We start from the raw sequence: 18,895 nt of genomic DNA, 5'->3' as shown, positions 1-18,895 counted from the left end.
AGCCCTTTCTCCCCAAACTCTGTCTCCAAGCAGATGTCTGTCAGGTCATTCCCATGACTGTTTTTGCAGGGTCCCGCCGTTCCCTGTAGGGAAGGACAGAGTGGCGCTCTGCTGGCACAAGCAGGCATCCAGTCCACTGTCCATGCATTCTTTTCAGCACCCTGTGTAAGGTGTCTGCCGAGGGCCAGGTGCTTTATGTGGTCTCTGCACTCAGGACCTCCCTAAGGATGGAGCTCACCATAGCACGGCCACACAGACCTGCAGCTCTGCATCAACCTCAGGGTGTTAGGGGGGAAAACATGGCACCCTGGGAGCACACGCACTTGGCCAGGACTCAGGGAAGAGCTGGCAAGGAGGCTGCTCATCTCCAGGCCCCCGCGGTGTGTGCGTTCCGACACCTCACTGTGCTTCTCTGCAGACGCTGGGTGGAAGGCCTTAGGGTGTGTTCCTTGGCTCCGCTCCTCTAACTCAGGCCTCGATCACCTCATCACGTCTGGGCCTCCATTCTTTCGATTCGTTTCTTTTTTATTTTTCCTTTTGTGATAAGGTGGTCACAGCAACTGTTGTTTTCAGCGTGGCTGCGTGCCAGCCTGTCTGCCATCGCTGCCCTCTGACTCTGATGATGGCCACGCTGGCACCTTCACAGCGCACCCAGTTTTGCCTTTACAATACCAGGAGGAAGACAGGACTCATAGGGGACAGCCACCGGGCCCTGTGTGGGAGAGCTGGGACACAAACTGGTTAAGCATGTTCTGGGATGGGGTCGGCTCGACTGTGGGAAGGCCAGAGCTTGGCCTGGGTAGGCTCAATCACCGCTTCCTTCCTTCCCCCTGGAGGGCTAGCCGGGGCACAGGACTGCCCACTTCCTGCCAGTGTGAAGTTCACCATGGGCGACCTCATCCTGTCACTCCAGCCATATCCTGTATGTGGTCTTCGAGGGCGGGGCCCCGCAGGGGTCTCATTGTGAGTTCCAAGGCTATCTTGTATGGTGACCCCTTAGCTATTCATAGATCTGCTACAATTCCACCCCAGAACTCCATTTGGAGGCCCCAAGGTCCTCTCTGTCTGTTGGAGAAAACTTCCTGGCCTTCTAACGTGGAATCTAGCGCCTGAGAGGGGGTCCTAGTGCCTGTTAGAGTGGAGAGCAAGTGGGAGGGAGCAGGAGAGCAAGCAGAGAGAGGGTGGGTAGAGCCCAGGGATGGGGAGAGGGCTGCATCCGCCACACAGACAATGGAAGCTGAGAAGAGGAAGCCTGGGCCTGAGCAGGATAACCAGCTTCCACAGTAGCTGAGCAGGGCGGAGCACCCCGGGGTCAGGGGGCCACGGGCATTTCCCTTCCACCTTCCTGGATCCAGCAGTTACCTGGCAAGTGTTTCTGGGCCTCTCGTGGGGCCGCCCCCAGGCCCTGCAGCCTGCAGATAACACTTGTGACAATGGAGCCCCTAGGGCCTTTTCCTTTCTCCCTGTGCCCTAGTAATAATAATACTAAGGAGTTAAAGAGTCACAGTCTGTAGGCCACTGAATGCTCACTCCCGCCTTGTGTGTGGTTACTGTATGGCCAGATGCTGTTGAGATAAGCAAACTAAAGTTCTATGATTTCCGTGGCTGCCGCTCAGGGTTGAACGGAGAGGGGCAGCAGAGATCAAGTCCCTGGCCTTGATGTCCTTTGCACAGCTCTTGTTTCCTCGGCAGATTCCGCTTTCCAGAAGCTTGCGCTCCTGCCCACCGGGGGAACCCAACAGCATTTGAAGGGGGAGCATCTGAAGAAGGTGAGCCCTCTTTTTAGGAAAGACCTGAGGAAGTCCTGGCCTGCATGAAGGTGCTCATCTGGAGCTGAAGGTGTCAATGCCCAGTGACTTGTCTGTCCTGGGTGAGTGCTAGACAGTGTTGTACTCATTGCACCTGTCTCTGCTCTGTCAGGTAAAGCTTCACTGAGGAGCAAATGGGCTTAAGGGAAAGAAAGGGGAACTATTAGTTAGATAGGGATAATCAGGGACTTCCCATGTGGCAGACAACATGTGGCCACCATAATGCTTCTTCTTCCCATAATGCCTTGGGTTCACACACAAACATTTCTTCCCATAATGCCACTCAAATACTTCTTCCTACTCAGCCAATGACAAGAGCTGGAGCAGCACGTGCACAAGGAACCGACCAGTTAGCAAGGAGCCCAGGGGAGGAGCTAGGGAGGAGCCCCGTACTATAATGACTGCCTTCTGAGACAACTGCCATGGGGCTGGGAAGTTGGCTCCGTGGTGGTGCTTGCTAACATGCGTGAAGCCCTGGGTTCGATTCCTCAGTACCACATACACAGAAAAAGCTGGAAGTGGTGCTATGGCTCAAGTGGCAGAGCCTTGAGCAAAAAGAAACTCAGGGACAGTGCCCAGGCCCTGAGTTCAAGTCCCAGGACTGGCAATAAATAAATAAATAGGAATGAGGCAACTGCAAGGGACCCCTGGGTTCAAAACCCTACAGAGTCTGTGCTCCCATTTCAGTAACTTGCGCTTTACTCTACATCATCATTCCTCTGCTTTTTGTTTTTTATATCTGGCAGAGATATGGACTTGTACCCTTAGACAGCATCAGGCTTCTATCACCAGAGGCATAGTTATTATTTTGCTTTTAAAATTTAAAAACATCACTGACTTAAAAAAGCAAAATGAAAATGCTATGGGGCGGGGCTGTGAGGGTACGTGAAGGAGCAGACTGGAGCAGGGTGAGCCCTCCAGGCAGAAAAGAGCAGAAGAAGTTCGCCTAGGCCCAGACGGGCACTGTGCGTGGACAGACACAAGTTCACTTCGGGCAGGCGGAGGGCTGGGCTCTGTGGCTGCAAGACCCCATGTGGCAAGAGTCAGGTCTGCCCCACCTGGGCTGTGTCCCAGCCTTTGAGCAGGGCAGATCTCTGGAACACTGTCCAGTGTCCTCCTCCATTAGGTAGGACGGTGCAAGGCAGTCCTGAAGGCTTCCCAGGAAAGGCAGGGGTAGAGAAAGGAAAGGATGAGTCCCCTCCTTGCAGGTGCCCACTCATCCTCATCTTGGCCCTCAGGTGTCATCGAGGGGGAACTCTGAATACCAGGTGTACTCATTGGATTAGAGTGTAGAGAATGAGTTATCTGAGTAAGTCCAGCCCGTTGCTGGGCCCCCGTCTTGGGCAATGTAGATGAGCAGAAACTGTCCTGCTCCCTATGGATAAGATGCCACAGTCTAACTCTTCACCATATGTCTATCCGCCAGAGAGGATGCATCGTGAGAGTCTCCCTCCCTCCCCAGGCAGCTGAGGCCTGAGCAGCTCCACCAGAAGTAAGACTGATGCTTCCGGTTGGTTCGCTGTCCACATTGGCTATCACAGAGTTGATGTCAGATGAGTCTAATGCACCAAGGTCGGGCCTGGTTGTCTTCAGCCTGTCCTCGAGTGAGGACTGGCATGGCCTTCCTCATTCCCCAGTTCCTTCCATCCTCTGTTAAATCAGCTCTGTCCCTTTGCAGGCCCCCAGTGCTAAATCAGGCAGGGACAGTGTCAGGTAGATACAAAGTTCTGTCTCAAAGTGGAGCTGGACCTCAGGGGCGTCCACTGCGAGGAGGCGGAGAAGCTCCAGCACGGTGACTTCCTGTAACACAGACTTGCCAGGACACCAGGGAGGCAGAAGGGCCCAAGAGGCGACAGAAGCAAAGAAAAGGAAAACTATAAGGAAATCTTGAGTGATTGTTTCGAGACACAAACTGCTATCCTGTTGCCCCTGGAGAAGACAGAGGGGTCAGACACATCAGGGATGGAGCAGGAGACCCCATAACCTATGACTCATCCTGGGACTCACACAAGCGCTGCCCAGACCCCAGTGCGAGCCACTTATGCCTTCAGAGAGGGTCAAAGGAGGAGTTTCATCCTCAAGCAACGGTCTGTCAGCTCCACAATCTTCTCCTGGGAACAAATTACTCATGACTCAGATTAATTCCAGCCCTGAGTCCCTTTTCCAGTCCCACACGGATGACAAGACTCTGACCTGCAGAGGAAGGCAGTGTCTGTGTCCTTCAAAAGAAAGCTTTTCAGAGAAGCATCGTGTTGCTACTGCCAGGCTCCATTAGGGAAGGCAAGACTAACCACTCTGAGCTCTCAAGACCACGAGCTAATGCTCATGGGGGCAGGGGGAGGGGGGGAATAAAGCCATTTTTCTTTTGCTTTTTTCTTTTCCACTCTTCCAACTTGGTATCATCTGCTATGACCTACTCCCAGAATCTCTTGGCTGCAGGTTGGGTCCAAGCTCAACAATCAGGCTTACTGTCCTAACTCAATGCTCTTCACCTTCCTTTCTCCCTCCAGCCCTGCTGTCTATCAGTCTTCAGGCAAATGAGCTCCCTTCTCTTGGGCTCTGGGCTCTGATCTCCTGCTACTGCTCTTATTTGCAGAGGTTAGAAATGTAGGCATTGATTTGGTTATCTTTCCTCACCATGATCAGCTAATGACTTCCTGGAGGCCCTGCTGTTGGATGGCAAATGCATACATGCAAAGTTAGATGGATGGATGGATGGATGGATGGATGGATGGATGGATGGATGGATAGTTGGGTGGATAGCTGAAGGGATGACAGATGGAATAATGGAGGATGATGCATATATGCTTGGGAGAAAAGGAGGGAGAGAAGGAAGGAGGGAAGAAGAGTAAATGGGTGGATAGATAGGTAGATGATTTATGAATGTATGGACAACATAAAAAAATAAAGCTATCTACTGGGTGCTGGTGGTTCACACCTGTCATCCTAGCTACTCAGGAGGCTGAGACGTGAGGACCATGGTTTGAAGTTAGCCCAGGCTAACTTCAAATAAACTACTCAGAAAAGTAGTAGTGCTGTGGCTCAAGTGATTGAGTGCTAGCCTTGAGCCAAAGAAGCTCAGGGACCCCCACCAGGCCCTGAGTTCAAGCCCCAGGACTGGCACAATAACAACAAAAAAATGTAAAGCTATCAAATTTTAGTGTGCAAATGTGTCATCTCTAAAATTAATGACAGTACCTCAAGCTGGGAACTTCTGTTCCCTGCTCTTCCCAGGGAGGGACGAAGCTTCAAGAAGGAGAGCTGACTTCCCAAGTGCTCACAGAGCCGGTCCCTGGAGCTCAAGGGACAGCACGGCCAGTCTGGAGTCCAACAGACAGGCACTAAGCACACGAGGGATCCATTCACTTACTAGCTATCACTTCGCGGATTACCAAGGAGCAGAGCAGGATGGAACCAAAGAGATGAAGAGAGACTTCACATGGCAGAGGCAGGAAAGAACGCAGAGGGGGCTTGGCCTTTGTCTTCATGGTGACTGTTGACTTTGCTTTGATTGGCTCAGTGTTGCTGAGACAGCTGTCAAAGGGTGACCTAGAGCCGTGAGTTTGTCAACACTGTCATCTCTTCAAAGAGAAGCCTGTGGGGAGGAATTCCCATAAAAGAGCCCAGTCACCACGGACGCCATCTGTTCTGGCATCACCGTCCACCCTCTCTGCATCTTCAAGAATGGAATGGTCCCTGGGTGGTCGCAGCGGAGGTTCAGTGGTTTCCGGGGAGAGGGGTTTGTTTGGGCAGAGGTTTAAGGGGACAAGAACTGTGCTGGTGAGCTTCGTAGGAAGCTGTGGATCTCCCTGGACAACAAAAATGGCCTGGGGTCTCACACTCACTACATTAAATTGTACTCTTCATTTCTGGTGGGGGTTTTATCTTACATATTTGTTTAGGTTTTAACACAATTCCTGGAAAGCTCTTATGTCCCATGGGGGTTCTAGAGAGTTAGTGCTAGAAGCAGCCTGGATGAACTTGTCATTTGAGGCTCCCAGAGCCCTACTCAAGGTTGATCACATGATTTCCTGGGGAAACTGTGTAGAGCCAAGGATGGTATGGCATTGCTCAGGAAATGCTGGAGGAGGGGAAGATCCACTTTTTTTTTCCTTTGGTCAATCGTGGGGCCTGAACTCTGGACCTGGGCAGTGTCCCTCAACTCTTCAGGTCAAATCAAAGCTAGAGCTCTACCATGTGAGCCACGGCACCACTTCCGGCTTTTTCTGCTTATGTGGTGCTGAGGAATCAAACCCAGGGCCTCATTCATGCATGCTAGGCAAATACTCTACCACTGAGCCACTTTCCCAGCCCCAAATCCACCCTTTTAGGTGAGCTAGAGTCTAGGGCTACCTCTCCATACAAACATGGTCTTCCTCAGATTCTAATATGGAAGAGGAAAAGATAGTTTCCATTGGCTCCAGGATCCTATATGTGACCCATCAGCCCGCAGAGGGGATCAGCCATGTGAGTGTGTGTGCAGGTTAGGGCACAGGCCTCTGGAGGGAGAAAAACTCTTTCCTAAGCAGCTCCTGAAGTGAGCTGGACCAGGAAGGCTCCAGACAGCACCACCTGTGCACAGCTCTGGACTCCAATGGAGAAAGTTGTTTCCTTCAAGATGGTGGAAGGTACTGAACACTCAGATCCCCAGCAGCTGATTGTGTAAGTGTGGGAGGAGCCAGTGTCTCACTGCTAGAGATAGGCAAGGGACAAGGCTGGACTGAGCCATGTGAGACAGGCTAGGACTGGGGACATGAGCACAAATCCAGGTGCTTACACATAGAAATGGACGGATCCAGGGGCTGGGAAGGTGGCTCAGTGGTAGAGCGCTTGCCTTGCATGCCTGAGGCCCTGGGTTCGATTCCTCAGCACCACATAAGCAAAAAGAAAAATGCCGGAAGTGTCGCTGTGGCTCAAGTGGTAGAGTGCTAGCCTTGAGTTGAAGAGCTGAGAGACAGCGCCCAGGCCCAGAGTTCAGGCCCCACGACCGGACCCCCCCACCAAAAAAAGAAATGGACAGATCCATATACACACTGTGTATCTCATGGCTCTGCTAGCTGAGAAAGCTGAAGGCATGCATTCTCTGCTAATGAACACACCTACCAACTAATGATAGAGAACACACCTTGGTTTCTAACAGCATCTCCACCGAAAGGAACCAAGATTCTAGGGAAGGGATCTCCTGGTAGGATGGGGAGCGCGGTAACGCAGCACGAGCTGGGCTGTCCAGTACCGGGAAGCAAGGAAAGGCTAACATAAATGAAGTTGCCACCCACAGCGATGAGAATTTGTGGAAAGGACATGGGAGCCAATTGAAAAATACTCCCAACGGTTTGAGCCAGGAAAGGCACAAAGTATTATAGGATCATAATCCTGAGTCAAAATAAATATCCACGGGACTGTACTATTAATGATCGAATAAATAAATAAATTTGGGTCAAGAGACAAGTCTCCCACAGAGAGGAATTTTCCCAATCGTTTCTGTAGACACCACCTAAAGATGGAGAACAGATCACCTGCTTGCTTCACAGCACACCTCCTCCTGGGGGTCCCAGGGGAACTGACCCAATTTGGGGGTCTGCTCATGCTTCAGCCACACCCTGAGGGGTACAAGCAGCTTTGACGTGTGGTAGTGGAGGAGGAGACGGGGAGAAGAGCCTCTCAGCACAGGGAACTGGATGAGCTAGGACCTGGAGACAGGAGGAAGCCCAGCCTGTCGATGCCACAACCCGAGGCCCATGGGTGGCACTCAAGCCAGGAAGGGTAAGTGGATCAGTGGGCACCCCCAGAGAGGACAACCCCCCCCAGCCCCACGGAGGCTTGTCATAAGACTCTGGAGACCACCAGCCGGCATAGCTCTAGTGCTAGATTGGAAGACATCTTTAAGCTTCCTGGGGAGAGATGGAGGAGAAACTGGAAGTGCCAGGTGGTGCCTGCTCCACACTGAGCCTGAGGGATTTTCATAGTTCCACCTGGGGCAGCCAAGCTTTCTGTCAGGTGCACCCAGTGGGTGTTTTAGATTTGGGGAGCCCCACAGTGTTAATCACAGCTCTGTCACAGTGTGGAGGACACCAGCTGGTCACACCTAAGTAGGATTCCAGGGTAAGCCTGGGATACGGTCCCCAGGTGCTGACCCCTGTAGCCTTGTTGTATTTGGATACTGTACTCTTTGCCCCAAAGCTTTGGACTGTCCAGAATCCCACAGAGCAGCACAGAAAAGCCCTGGGCTATGCTTTGGGGTCCCAGTATCTTGGTATTGGAGAAACGGGAGGCGGGCAAAACAGGGATCTTGTACTCGGCCTGTGATGTTGCGGTTGGGTTCAATTTCATGCAGAAAGGCTTGGGATGGGTGGAGTCAGTGGCTTTAAACTTGCATCTCAAAGCTACCACTCTGTCATCACCCCACCCCCCAAAATTTGGTCTCATTAATTTTGAGGTGAAGGCAGTGGCGCAATTTCTCCTTCAGGAAGGTTTGGTTTGGGGGTTAATTGTTAAAGGCCCAGCTCTCTTGCCCACCAAGGCATCTTGTAGGAAAATCTTGGCAAGGGATAGGGTACCTCAAAGAGACTGGGGCCAGGAAAAAAGGTGAAGCCACTTTCTCTTAGGACAGGCCAGCGTCTTCAGATGCCTCCTCTGCCCTGGGCATCATTAGTTACAAAATCAGCTGCTCATAAAGCTCTCGAGAGTGCAGAGGAGTGAAGTCTGTGGCCATGCGGGCATGTGAAGGGACGCCAGCCTGCCCCTCTCCTCATACCTGCATGATGCTCAGCAGTCACCCCGAAGCACAAACCAAGGTCCTGTCTCTAACCCTGGGCCAGGTCCTTATTCTGGCCATATTCCCACCTCTTTACTCTTTCATCTCTGTGGCTTCTACCAAAACTGCGTCCTGAGCCGCTGTCCTGTATGGCCTCTCACCAGATCGCCCGTCTCCCACGGCCTGGCTCACCAGGTGCAGAGATCACCACACCCCTCCTCAGCTCCTGCAGCTCAGCCTCCACAGCGAGCTGCCCTCCCAGCTGCAGCGCCCTCCACTGTTCTCACCCTGCTGCCCGCAGAGCCTCTGCGCGTCTGCCCCCTCTGCCCCGTGCTTCCCACTCTCTGCAGGCCGCGGAGCAACGACTCCACTTGCAGAGGCCTTGGAGTACCGCGCACCTCTGCCCGCAAGCTCTTCTCCCCGGGGTCATTTCCGGCATCATCTGGCACACTGTGCTTCCATCTCTCCCAGGTCTGCCCTGTGTGGACTTAAGGGGCTCAATAATGAGGTCGGGCCAGCAGATAATCCCTCCTTTAACTGACTCAGAGTCGGCTGATTAAGAGCCTTAATTCACCTGCAAATCCCTTTAGCTCTGTAACAGAACCTAATCCCCGAGATATCCCATTTTATACAGTCTGCCCTTGCTCAAAGCAGGAGAGGACAGGAAGAGCAGAGCCAGGGGAGTGGCCTAGAGCCCTGGACTGCTGGTCCACATGCCAGGGGGTTTGCTTCCTGAAGCCGGAGGACTACAGACACAGGTGCGAAGCCTGAGTGGCCTAGAGCCCTGGACTGCTGGCCCACATGCCAGGGGGTTTGCTTCCTGAAGCCGGAGGACTACAGACACGGTGCGAAGCCTGAGGACAGCACACATGTATGCACATGTGAGGGTAAAACATGAAGCCTGGGGACAGCACACATGTATGTACATGTGAGGGCAAATTTGATGCCTTGGCCTGGATGGGTGTGTAGGCTGACTGTGGTTTTTCAAACCTGCCAAATGTTCGTGTTTGTTGTGTTTGTGTTTGATAGAACTATTTGGCATTTGCCATCCATTTAAGGAGGTTACTGTGGGAGCTGGACTCTTTTCTAAGTGGTTTTTTGACATCATCAGCACCGCCATTTTACAAGAAGACTAGCTGCCATCCTGCCGGATGCTCTTGCACTTGAGCCACATCCCTTTCTTTTCCTAACAAGGTCCTGCTTTGGTGGGTGTCCAGATCTCAGCTGATTGCCTGGCTAAACTTTTACCCTTTCAAGCTAACCACTCGTGCAAGATTGTGAACCTAAATTCTGACCAATGGAAACAAGGGGCAGTGACATGCTAGGGATAAAACCTGGGTGGACCTTCCCCCAGTGCGTTCGCATACATGGCTTCCTGACCATAGTGTGCCCTGCAACTATGTAAGCGATGCCTTGTCAAGTTCTTATTCCCACATGACCTCACTAGCCCAAGACGTTTCCAAGACGACCCTTGCCGAGCTGGGCGGACCCACCCAACTACTGCACCCTTTCAGAGCAAAGCTGAGGTTTTCTACGTGGGAGGGAATCCTGCCTCAAGTCTATCACAATGAACATCTGTTGAAAGGCAGGAACCATGGCCTGGAGGGTTGTTGGATGGTAGAACACTCGTCCAACATCCTTGAGGCCCTGAGTTTGATGCCCAGGCTCCCCTAAAATAAAAAAGTTTTTAAAAAGAGGCATGACCCAATGTCCGTTGTCTTCCCGCTCCGGAGAGGTTCCCTGCTTCCTTCCTCCATTGCAAATGGCAAAGTGGAGACGCACTTGAGCCTGCGTGACACCCGCGCAAGCCAGCGCTTGGCCACTCACCTCACAGCAGGCTGTGAGCTCACGCTCATCCACCCTGAACGCCATCCATCCATCCTGCAGCCATGGGCTCCTCCACCAAGCCAGCTCTTCTGGGGCTTCAACTCGAGCTGCCTTTGGATGCACTGTCTCTGTTGTGTTTGCTCACCACACGGCAGCCCAATATGTTCATGACTATGAGCCAGGAGCTCTCACGGGGTGCTGAGTGACAAACATGCCTGTTAAGTCTCTTGCTGCTCAGCCTGGGAGCCTGGGCCACAGATAGATGTGACAGGACACTCATTTCTCCCAGAGGTGTTGAGGATTACTGAGCCAACTTTCCACTGACCTGGGGTATCTTAGCACAGAAGCCAACTCTGGGGGCAGGGGTGGGTCCAGCTCTGCACTCTGGATCTGCCACCAGCCTGTGGTTTGGTTGTGGACAAATCGGGTCTTCTCTGAGCCTAGGTCTAGCTGCTGTATGTGCCCGTTAGCTATTGCTGTAAAACTACAGCTCCAAACTCAGTAGCTTGATTAAGAAGTGCTTGTTATTGCCACACAGCAGTGGTCAGCTCTCCTGCCAACTTCATCAACCTGTGGTTAGTTGCTGTTTAGAGGAAAGTCCCTGCTGAACCAGCCTGGGCACACTTACCTGTCTAGGGCTGCTGGGAGGAGAGGATGGGCTGGGCTGGGGCCACTGAGCTCTCTTCCATGAGTGGGCTCAGGCCCTGCAAACCAGGCCAGGCTTTCCTCCTCGCTGGGTTCTAAGAGACGGTTCTGAACAAGCCAGGCCTCTTAACTCTTGGGACTCCAACTTGGCATGCGTTCTGTCTTGTTCTGCAGGCCAGCCCCACGCTCACAGGTGGAGAGATGATTTCACATCTGGACAGAAGCCACTGGGTCGCATTGCCAGTCGCTCACAGGTGGAGAGATGATTTCACATCTGGACAGAAGCCACTGGGTCGCATTGCCAGTCGAGTGAGCACAGGGGAGGTTAAGGCTTGATGTCATTTGTAACCTGCCTGGCAGCCTGTAGTGTTTCCTCTCGGCTGGACACAGGCTGGATGTGGTGGCACGTACCTGTAATCCCAGCACTTCATGAGCAGAGACAGGAGAATTGAGAATTTGATGCCAGCAGAAGAGAAGTTTTGGAGACCTTAGCTCAAAAACAAATGAAAAACAAAGGAGTCCAAGACCTGGATCCACTTCCAATACCTAAACAAACACACAGCCCTGCTCTCCCCTGGCCTAGGGACAGACCCACCGCCGTGCAGGCCAGTCACCGCGTCCCTTAGGATAAATGAATCAAGAGCCTGCAGGAGTGGCCCCCCAAATCCACCCTGCTCCGAAGGTGCCTTTGACTCGGCCTACTCCCGGGGCGGTTTCCCTGCCTGCCTGAGGGTCCTGTATTGTAAGTGTCCTCCACCACCAGGCCAGAGCGTCTTTCCAAAACACAAATCCCAGGACATAATCCTCCTTCTCACAGTTCACCTTCCCGCCAAGCTCAGACCTGTTCCTGCCTGCCATACACTCCATACAGCCAACCCACGGCGGCCTTCCCCCTCCTCCTCCCCGACCTCGGCCTCCCATTCCCTGGTCTCCTTCAGACCCCTCAACACCCAGCTCCTTCTTTTATACTTTAGGCTGCAAGTTACTCACACCTAACGTCACCCCCTAAAATGGAGTTACAAGCAATCAGGGCTCCCAGGAGACTTATTGACCCAGCAGTGCCACCTGAGGCTTGGTTTTGTCCCACATCTCCACAGGGCCACCTGGGCATGTCACCTCTGACCTCTCTGTGTTCTCAAGGTCAGGAAGAGGCTTAGAGAGTTCCAGATACTGTGTGTGGACACAGCAACTCCCATGGGAAAAAGGACCACTTCCAGGCAGGTGACTTTGCACCATCCAAGGCCTTCCTTCTGAACATCCCGATTCTTCTTTATTCTCTTTACATTGCATTACAGACATGTAAGGTCCACCCCAGGACCTCCTCCCTCCTCTTGGCTAAGATTCAGCCCAGTATCTGTGTCACCTAGGTAGCCTCCCGGGGTGGACCTTACGAGAACCTAACATAATCTCTTTTGTTTGGGGGGGGGAGTATATTTATGGGCACATATTAATTTCTGTCTCCCTAGAGCCAGGGAGCGGGGTCCCATTCTCCATGAGCAGTACCAGTGATGTTTATTGATAATGATGTCCAACCATTGGTTGTTGGCTTGGATTGGCCAAAGTTGAAACGTGAATTTGGCAATGGAAGGCACTATGAAGTCCATGCGGCTGCTGTACCCCAGCCACGTGCCCTCAGACAGCAGACTTGTGTGTCCTCATCAGCCAAGATGAAAGACCCAAACTCTGGGCGCCCTCGGCGGGGAGCCCTGCCCTCCAGGCTCCCCAACCGCTGGTTGCCACCACAGGGAACCCTCCTAGTGTTGGTCCCACGGCGGAGCTCACCCCTCCCTGGGGGTTTTCACACCCTGCGCTCCCACAGTTTAACTCGAGTGTGACTCAGGGTGTGAGGGAGTGGCCTGTGGAGGGGCTGGAGCTTGGTTGGAGCCCCCAAAGCTCACCTGGACTCTGTGTGTGTAGAAACGAGACAAATCGGGGTCAGAAAGGTGGGCAGAAGAGCCCCCGAGCCCAGCTTCCGCGTCGGCCAGCCGTGGTGGCATCCCAGGCCGACTTAGCCTCACAAGGACAGGTCCACTTGACAAGGCCTGGGGGTGGTTTTGGAAGTCAGAGCCGGTCAGGACTACCAGCATGCGATGAGCGGAGATCAGGAAGGCGGCCATGCGCCCCACTGCTCCCGGGACAACCCCACAGAAAGTGTCCTGCACGCGACCTCCGGGAGGCAACGGTGGAAGGCTGCGGTCCAAGGGAAACAGTGAAGAGGTTAAGCCTGTGGGTTGCCAAGCACAAGGTGCCAGGTTCAAAGTCAGCCTCAAGCAGCTCCACCAGAATTCCTCTCTGGCCCCTGGTCCTCTCAGCTGCGCTGTGTGGATGGCCTGCACTGGCCAGCTGACCTCAGAGCGCGGGGTGTTCTAAGCCACACCTCAGGGGCCTGCTCCCCACCACCCGTCCTGCCCTCGCCAGGGATGTCGCAGGGCAGAAGCCAAGGCCGCCGCCCCGCTGGCGCTCCCAAGGCACCTTGTCCTCGTTTGCTTGCTCCATCGCTCATCGTCTGCCAGGAGCGTGACCAGGCCCAGATGCCGGGAGGCCACACGCCAGGGCCCCAGACCATCTGCAGAGATGCGACCACTTCCCCTGAATCCTGAGACCCAGCTGCCCCGTCAGAGGGACCCTTTGTCACCAGGGATGTCCAGTGGCATTTCATTTGACAAAGGCTTGGCCGAAGCCCCAGGGCCTTCTGGAACAGTCTGTTCTCTGCATGTGCCAGGCTTGGTGGCGGCTGTGTTCCCCACAGGGCGACGGGGGAGTCTGCACCGGCCATGAACGTCTCCAGAGGAGGGCTTTCCTACCAGCGTGTGGCTGGTGGCCCGGAGGCCTGGCGGGGACAGCCATTCTCTTGTGTTTCCAGCCTCTGTCACCACCTGCCTGGCTGGGTTATTGTCCCAGGCCCTGGCTCTGACTCCGGGCCTCTGACTGCCTACAATGCCTAGTGTGGACCCATGCTTCATCTTTGTCCTAAAGTGTGAGCCTAATGGGCATACCCTGCCCCCACCATGGGTTCAAAACTGGGCCTGGTTCCCCCAGGCCTCCAGGAGAAGCACAGAAGATCATTCAGTCCTTCTGGGGGGCTCCTTGTGATCACAGTCTCCTTCCTCTTTAATCTCCTGCCATTCTGTGATGGTCAGGATCTCACACACACACACACACACTCACACACACACACTCACACTACTTTTTTTTGTGCTAGTGCTGAGATTTGAACTCAGGGCCTCTTGATTGCTCACCTGGCTTGCTTGCTCTACCGTGTGAGCCATAGACTTCTGCTGGTTATTTTGGAGATGGAGTCTTGTAGACTTTTCTGCTCTGGCTGTCTTCAAACTGCGATCCTGAGGGTCTCAGTCTCCTGAGTAGCTAGAATCACAGGCATGCCCCTCAAGCGCCCAGTTATACTGACACTCTTACTACACGCTCCCATACACACTCAGTGCCCAGCCCCTGCATGCCTACGTGCACTGACCTGTGCTCTTTTCCAACTGAGGCATGCCTTTCCAACCCGCGTGGTGCCAGGCAAGCCCTTCCCCAGTACAGGGGCAGAGCAATAGTTTTAGGGAGTTGTGCCAACGTTCAGAACCCCCAGGCAAATCTTCATTTAACCCTCGAAGAACCATCCCAGGGGCCGGGGCGCAGAGAGATTGGATGACTTGCCACATGGCAACTGGGCCTTCGTGTGGGGCCGGGTTTGTCCCTGGCTGTCCTCTTCTGAGCCAGGAGAAGCCGTCACCACACGATGCTGTGTCTCTAGAAGGGTTTATTAACTTGAGGCTCTCAGCACACACTGTCCCTTAGTGCGTCACCACCCAGCGGTGGCTTCCTAGACACCTCCTTCCTCAGGGCCAGGTTCTAGAAGAACCATCCACAGAATTCCCACTGAGTCCGGCCGGACACGTGCTGTGCTTTGCATGATTGTTGCCAGGATGCTCTTTGGTTTCTGGGGTCTCTCCAACTGTTTGCAGGACTGCTAGAAGAGTTCTTCCATCAGCAGCCGGCCCTGCCATGCTGGGGCCAGGGTCAGGCATGAGCAGAGCCTTCCCGCACACGCGCCTGACCCCTCTGCTGGTCAGCTCTCCTTACAGCCCACGGCTCTCCGTGAGCACGGCTGCTCTGAATCCATGGTCTCATGTGGAGGTGCTCCAACGATGCAGAGAGCCTTCCTAAGCCAGGGGTCACCCCAACAGCATTTCAGAAGGCCCCCAAATGACTTCCCAACCCAAGGTGGACACTGGTGGTGAAGGATTTAGCTTTGTTCCAGAGTAGACCCTCTTCTTACCATCCTTTTGTTCTTTCCTTGTGATTTCTATTGATGACGTGTGCCCAGTATGTATCATTATTGTGTGTGTGTATGTGAGAGAGAGAGAGGGGGGAGGGAGGGAGAGGGAGAGAGAGAGAAAGAGGGGGAGAGGGAGAGGGAGAGGGAGGGAGAGGGAGAGGGAGAGAGAGAATGCGGCTTGAACTCAGGGCCTGAGTGCTGTCCCTTTAGCTTTTCTGGCTCAAGATTGGCACTCTGAGCTACACCTCCACTTCTGGCTTTCTTGCTGGTTAATTGTAGGTAAGAGCCTCATGGACTTTTCTGCCAGGCTGGCTTTGAACCGCTGATTCTCAATGAGTAGCTAGGATTCCAGGCATGAGCTACTGGTGCTTGGCTAAGGCACACACTTTTCTAAGCACTCACATGCCTTATTTCAGTGAGAATGAGGCATGACTAGTACATTTTAGATGGGGAAACTGAGGCAGTGAATGTGAGGAATGAGACCAAGCCTCCAGCCTGCATAGCCAGGCCTCTTGAGATTTCAGAAATAAAAAGACCTTTCTTTGGTGATTCCTCCAGGCTTCCCTGGGCAGGGCAGACTACAAGCCCATAAGAAAACTGTGCTTTTGTTACGCATTATTTTGTCACTTAGAGTAAACCTTCATTGACAGTCACCAGAGGATGCTTTGTTCAAGTTAGAAAATGTAGGAAAAAAAACGTCGCATTATTGCTATCATTTAAGCAATGTTCCCCCTCCCCCCCCCCCCCCCGGTATTTTGTCATTTAAAGTAACATGATGAACATCTTTGTAATCAAAAGTTTCGGTTTGGAAAATTTCAGGTTCTTCAATCATTTTGACAAACTGTTTATGTAAGAATCATTCCAGCTTACATTTCTTCGCGTACGCTGTGAGAATCCCAAATCCTCTGCATCGTTGTTGGGTTTAGAAAATGCCAGAATAAATTTCAGTGTTCAAAATTGGCAATCTTTCTTCAACTAGGAAATAGTGGATGAACCACACCAGACTGAGAGAGAAACTAACTCCCATCTAGAATTAGCCAGTAAAATGTAGAACAGATTCAACTCAGAATTTCAGGTAAACAATGAATAATTTCACAGCATACGTCCCAATTATTGCACAGAGCATACTGACAATAAATTTTTTTGTTTATTATTTACCTGGAATTTAAATTTAACTGAATTTTCTGTGTTTTTATTTGTTAACTCTGACAAACTTACTCCAATATACAGGAGACAGAAACTTTTTTGGGGGGGGGTCCGGTCATGGGGCCTGAACTCTGGGCCTGGGCGCTATCCCTCAGGCTCTTCAGCTCAAGGCTAGCACACTACCACTTGAGCCACAGCACCACTTCCGGCTTTTTTCTTTTTGCTTATGTGGTGCTGAGGAGTCAAACCCAGGGCCTCAGGCATGCAAGGCAAGTGCTCTACCACTGAGCCACCTTCCCAGCCCCTGGAGACAGAGCCTCTTATCTCTAACCAGCAAAAAGCTGGAGTGAAGTTGTGGATCAAGTGGTAGAGTGCCAGCCTTTAGCAGAACAAGCTCAGGAATAGTTCCCAGCACATGTGTGTGCACGCATACCCACGTGTGTGTGCACGCACACACACATACATAACTAAATACTTCTAAAATCACACTTACTAACATCGTGCAATGCAATTGTCTCCATGCATGTATGTTTAGACCAGAGCAAGCATATCTACCTCTTCAGATACATAACTCCATCACGGTGAAAACAGCCAAATTCCTCTCTTGTAGTTTTTTTTTTAATTTTAGTGTACAGTGGTACACCACTGTTCTATAGTGTCATCCTCTTGGTAAGTGTTCAAGCTTCCAGGAGCTCTGACTCCTAACCGTATCCACTTTCACTTCTCTGCTTTGCCTTTGGAACATAAGCATGAACACACTCTCCAGTCCCTTCAGCATGACCTCTTGCTCCCTTAGCTCTCTGGGCTGTGGCTTGACTCGCAGCCGCCGCCACTGGTTATATGAAGTTTCTAAGGCGTCAGGAACTCGGGAGAGCATCAGCCGAGCCTCTGTCCCCGTCATAAGGTCATCCCCTGGTGGCCTCCACACCCCTGCCCCTCGGTGCTTCTAGTAGCAAGAGCCCTCCCTGTGTTCACAGCAGGAGAAGTGGAGGGACCCGCTCTGAACTCCTCTGCAGTCAGGTCTGTGTGCCACAGGAAGGCCATCCTGTCCTCAGCTACCTTAGGTCGGGCTTTGCAACCGCAGGAATGAAGAGAGATGCCACCCCTTGGGAAAAGCGCTGATTACTTTAGTCGTATGTTATGGAACAACAGATGCTCTGGAAGGCCAGGGCCGGAATTTTGGCTGTAAGTAGACTAAGCATGTCCTGTGCGATCAAGATTATATTCTTAATTAGCTCTCTTCACGGATAATTCAGAAAGAACACCCAGTCCACACCCTGTCAGGACAATTAACCACCTCTGGATTTACAGCCTCCGTATCACCAGGGGCTGGCCAGGCCGCCCTGCAGGTGCAGGAGGATGATGTCAGAGATGGTTTAACCCAGGCGTCACTGAGAACAGCGCAGATTCGGTTCTGGGTTTTCAGTAATTAACTCTGAGCCTCTGGGAGACTTCCAGTCTGAATGGCCACCTCCCTAATCCTCTCAACAAATGGTCTCTTTCTCTTCTTCTCCCACATTCCTCTCCACTTGGGCCTCTGTGACCAGAGAGAAAGTCATAACCCAAGCAAGCAGCACCACCTGTGGCTAGCTCCAATTCCAGGCCCGCAGCTGCTGTCCAGCTGTGGACACCCAAATCCCAAGGTTTGCTGAGGATTTTCCCACCATCTGGGCCCACCAATTCCTGTACCCAGAAACTGCCTCGTGAGCCAGTGTCCCATTTCAGATGCTACCCATGGCCTTAGAGGATCTGTTTGCAGCCCCTTCCTTTCCCTGAGACATTCTAATCCTCTCCCACCAAGGCTCACCCCCCCCCCAAGCAATTGCATCCCATTTGTCTTCCGGCAATGACTGTCCATCAGAAGTGGGGCTCTTCCTGGCCCTTCTTCCATGCCTGGAACACCTCCAGTAACATTCTGTCATCCTTGGCTGTCAACATGTTTTTATTATTCTAGTAGCAAAAAGAAGTGCTCCCGAGTGCTGAGAAAGACCCCTTTCTCACCCTTCAACCATTCTGGACCACTCACCTATTGGCTGTATAATAACTTGGGCATTTGACACCAGTCAGGGAATCAAAGCAATTTTCTCCCTTTAAGAGATTCCCAAATGCCTGCCAAATCTCCTTGCCTTCTCTTTCTCATATGCAATTCATTCTTCTCTGTTGGAAAAGCCAGTCTTGCATCATTAATTAATTCATTCCACAATTGTCCCTGAACACAAACTGAGCTCTGGGCCTCCAACAAGAGCTACAGTAATGGCCAATGTGTACCAAGTACCCATTACTGCCTGTCTAGCCCCATGCCAACCCCCTGTATGTCATCTCGGTGAATCCTTACAAAACCCCATAAGGTGGCTAAAGGGAGCGCAGAGAGGCTAATTCACCTGCTCAAGACAACTGGGAGAACACAATATTCCAGACACCGGGGCTTCCCAT

The 18,895-nt window shown here is 52.5% G+C and overlaps 1 protein-coding gene across 1 annotated transcript in view; it reads right to left on the bottom strand.

Moving 5' to 3' along the window:
• Window positions 1-3,927: 3,927 nt before the first annotated feature.
• Edn3 (endothelin 3) overlaps window positions 3,928-18,895 on the bottom strand; it is a 46,187-nt gene continuing 31,219 nt past the window's right edge. Inside the window, exon 5 of the mRNA XM_069990143.1 lies at window positions 3,928-4,001. Coding sequence (XP_069846244.1) covers window positions 3,947-4,001 — 55 coding nt within the window. The 3' untranslated portion in view covers window positions 3,928-3,946. The remainder of the gene's footprint in view (window positions 4,002-18,895) is intronic.

This window comes from Dipodomys merriami, unplaced genomic scaffold (assembly GCF_024711535.1).
Source record: "Dipodomys merriami isolate MVZ:Mamm:240054 unplaced genomic scaffold, mDipMer1.0.p SCAF_39, whole genome shotgun sequence".
NCBI lineage: Eukaryota > Metazoa > Chordata > Mammalia > Rodentia > Heteromyidae > Dipodomys > Dipodomys merriami.
The sequence above is the reverse complement of the archived record's forward strand: the minus strand, read 5'-3'. Positions and strand labels throughout refer to the sequence as shown.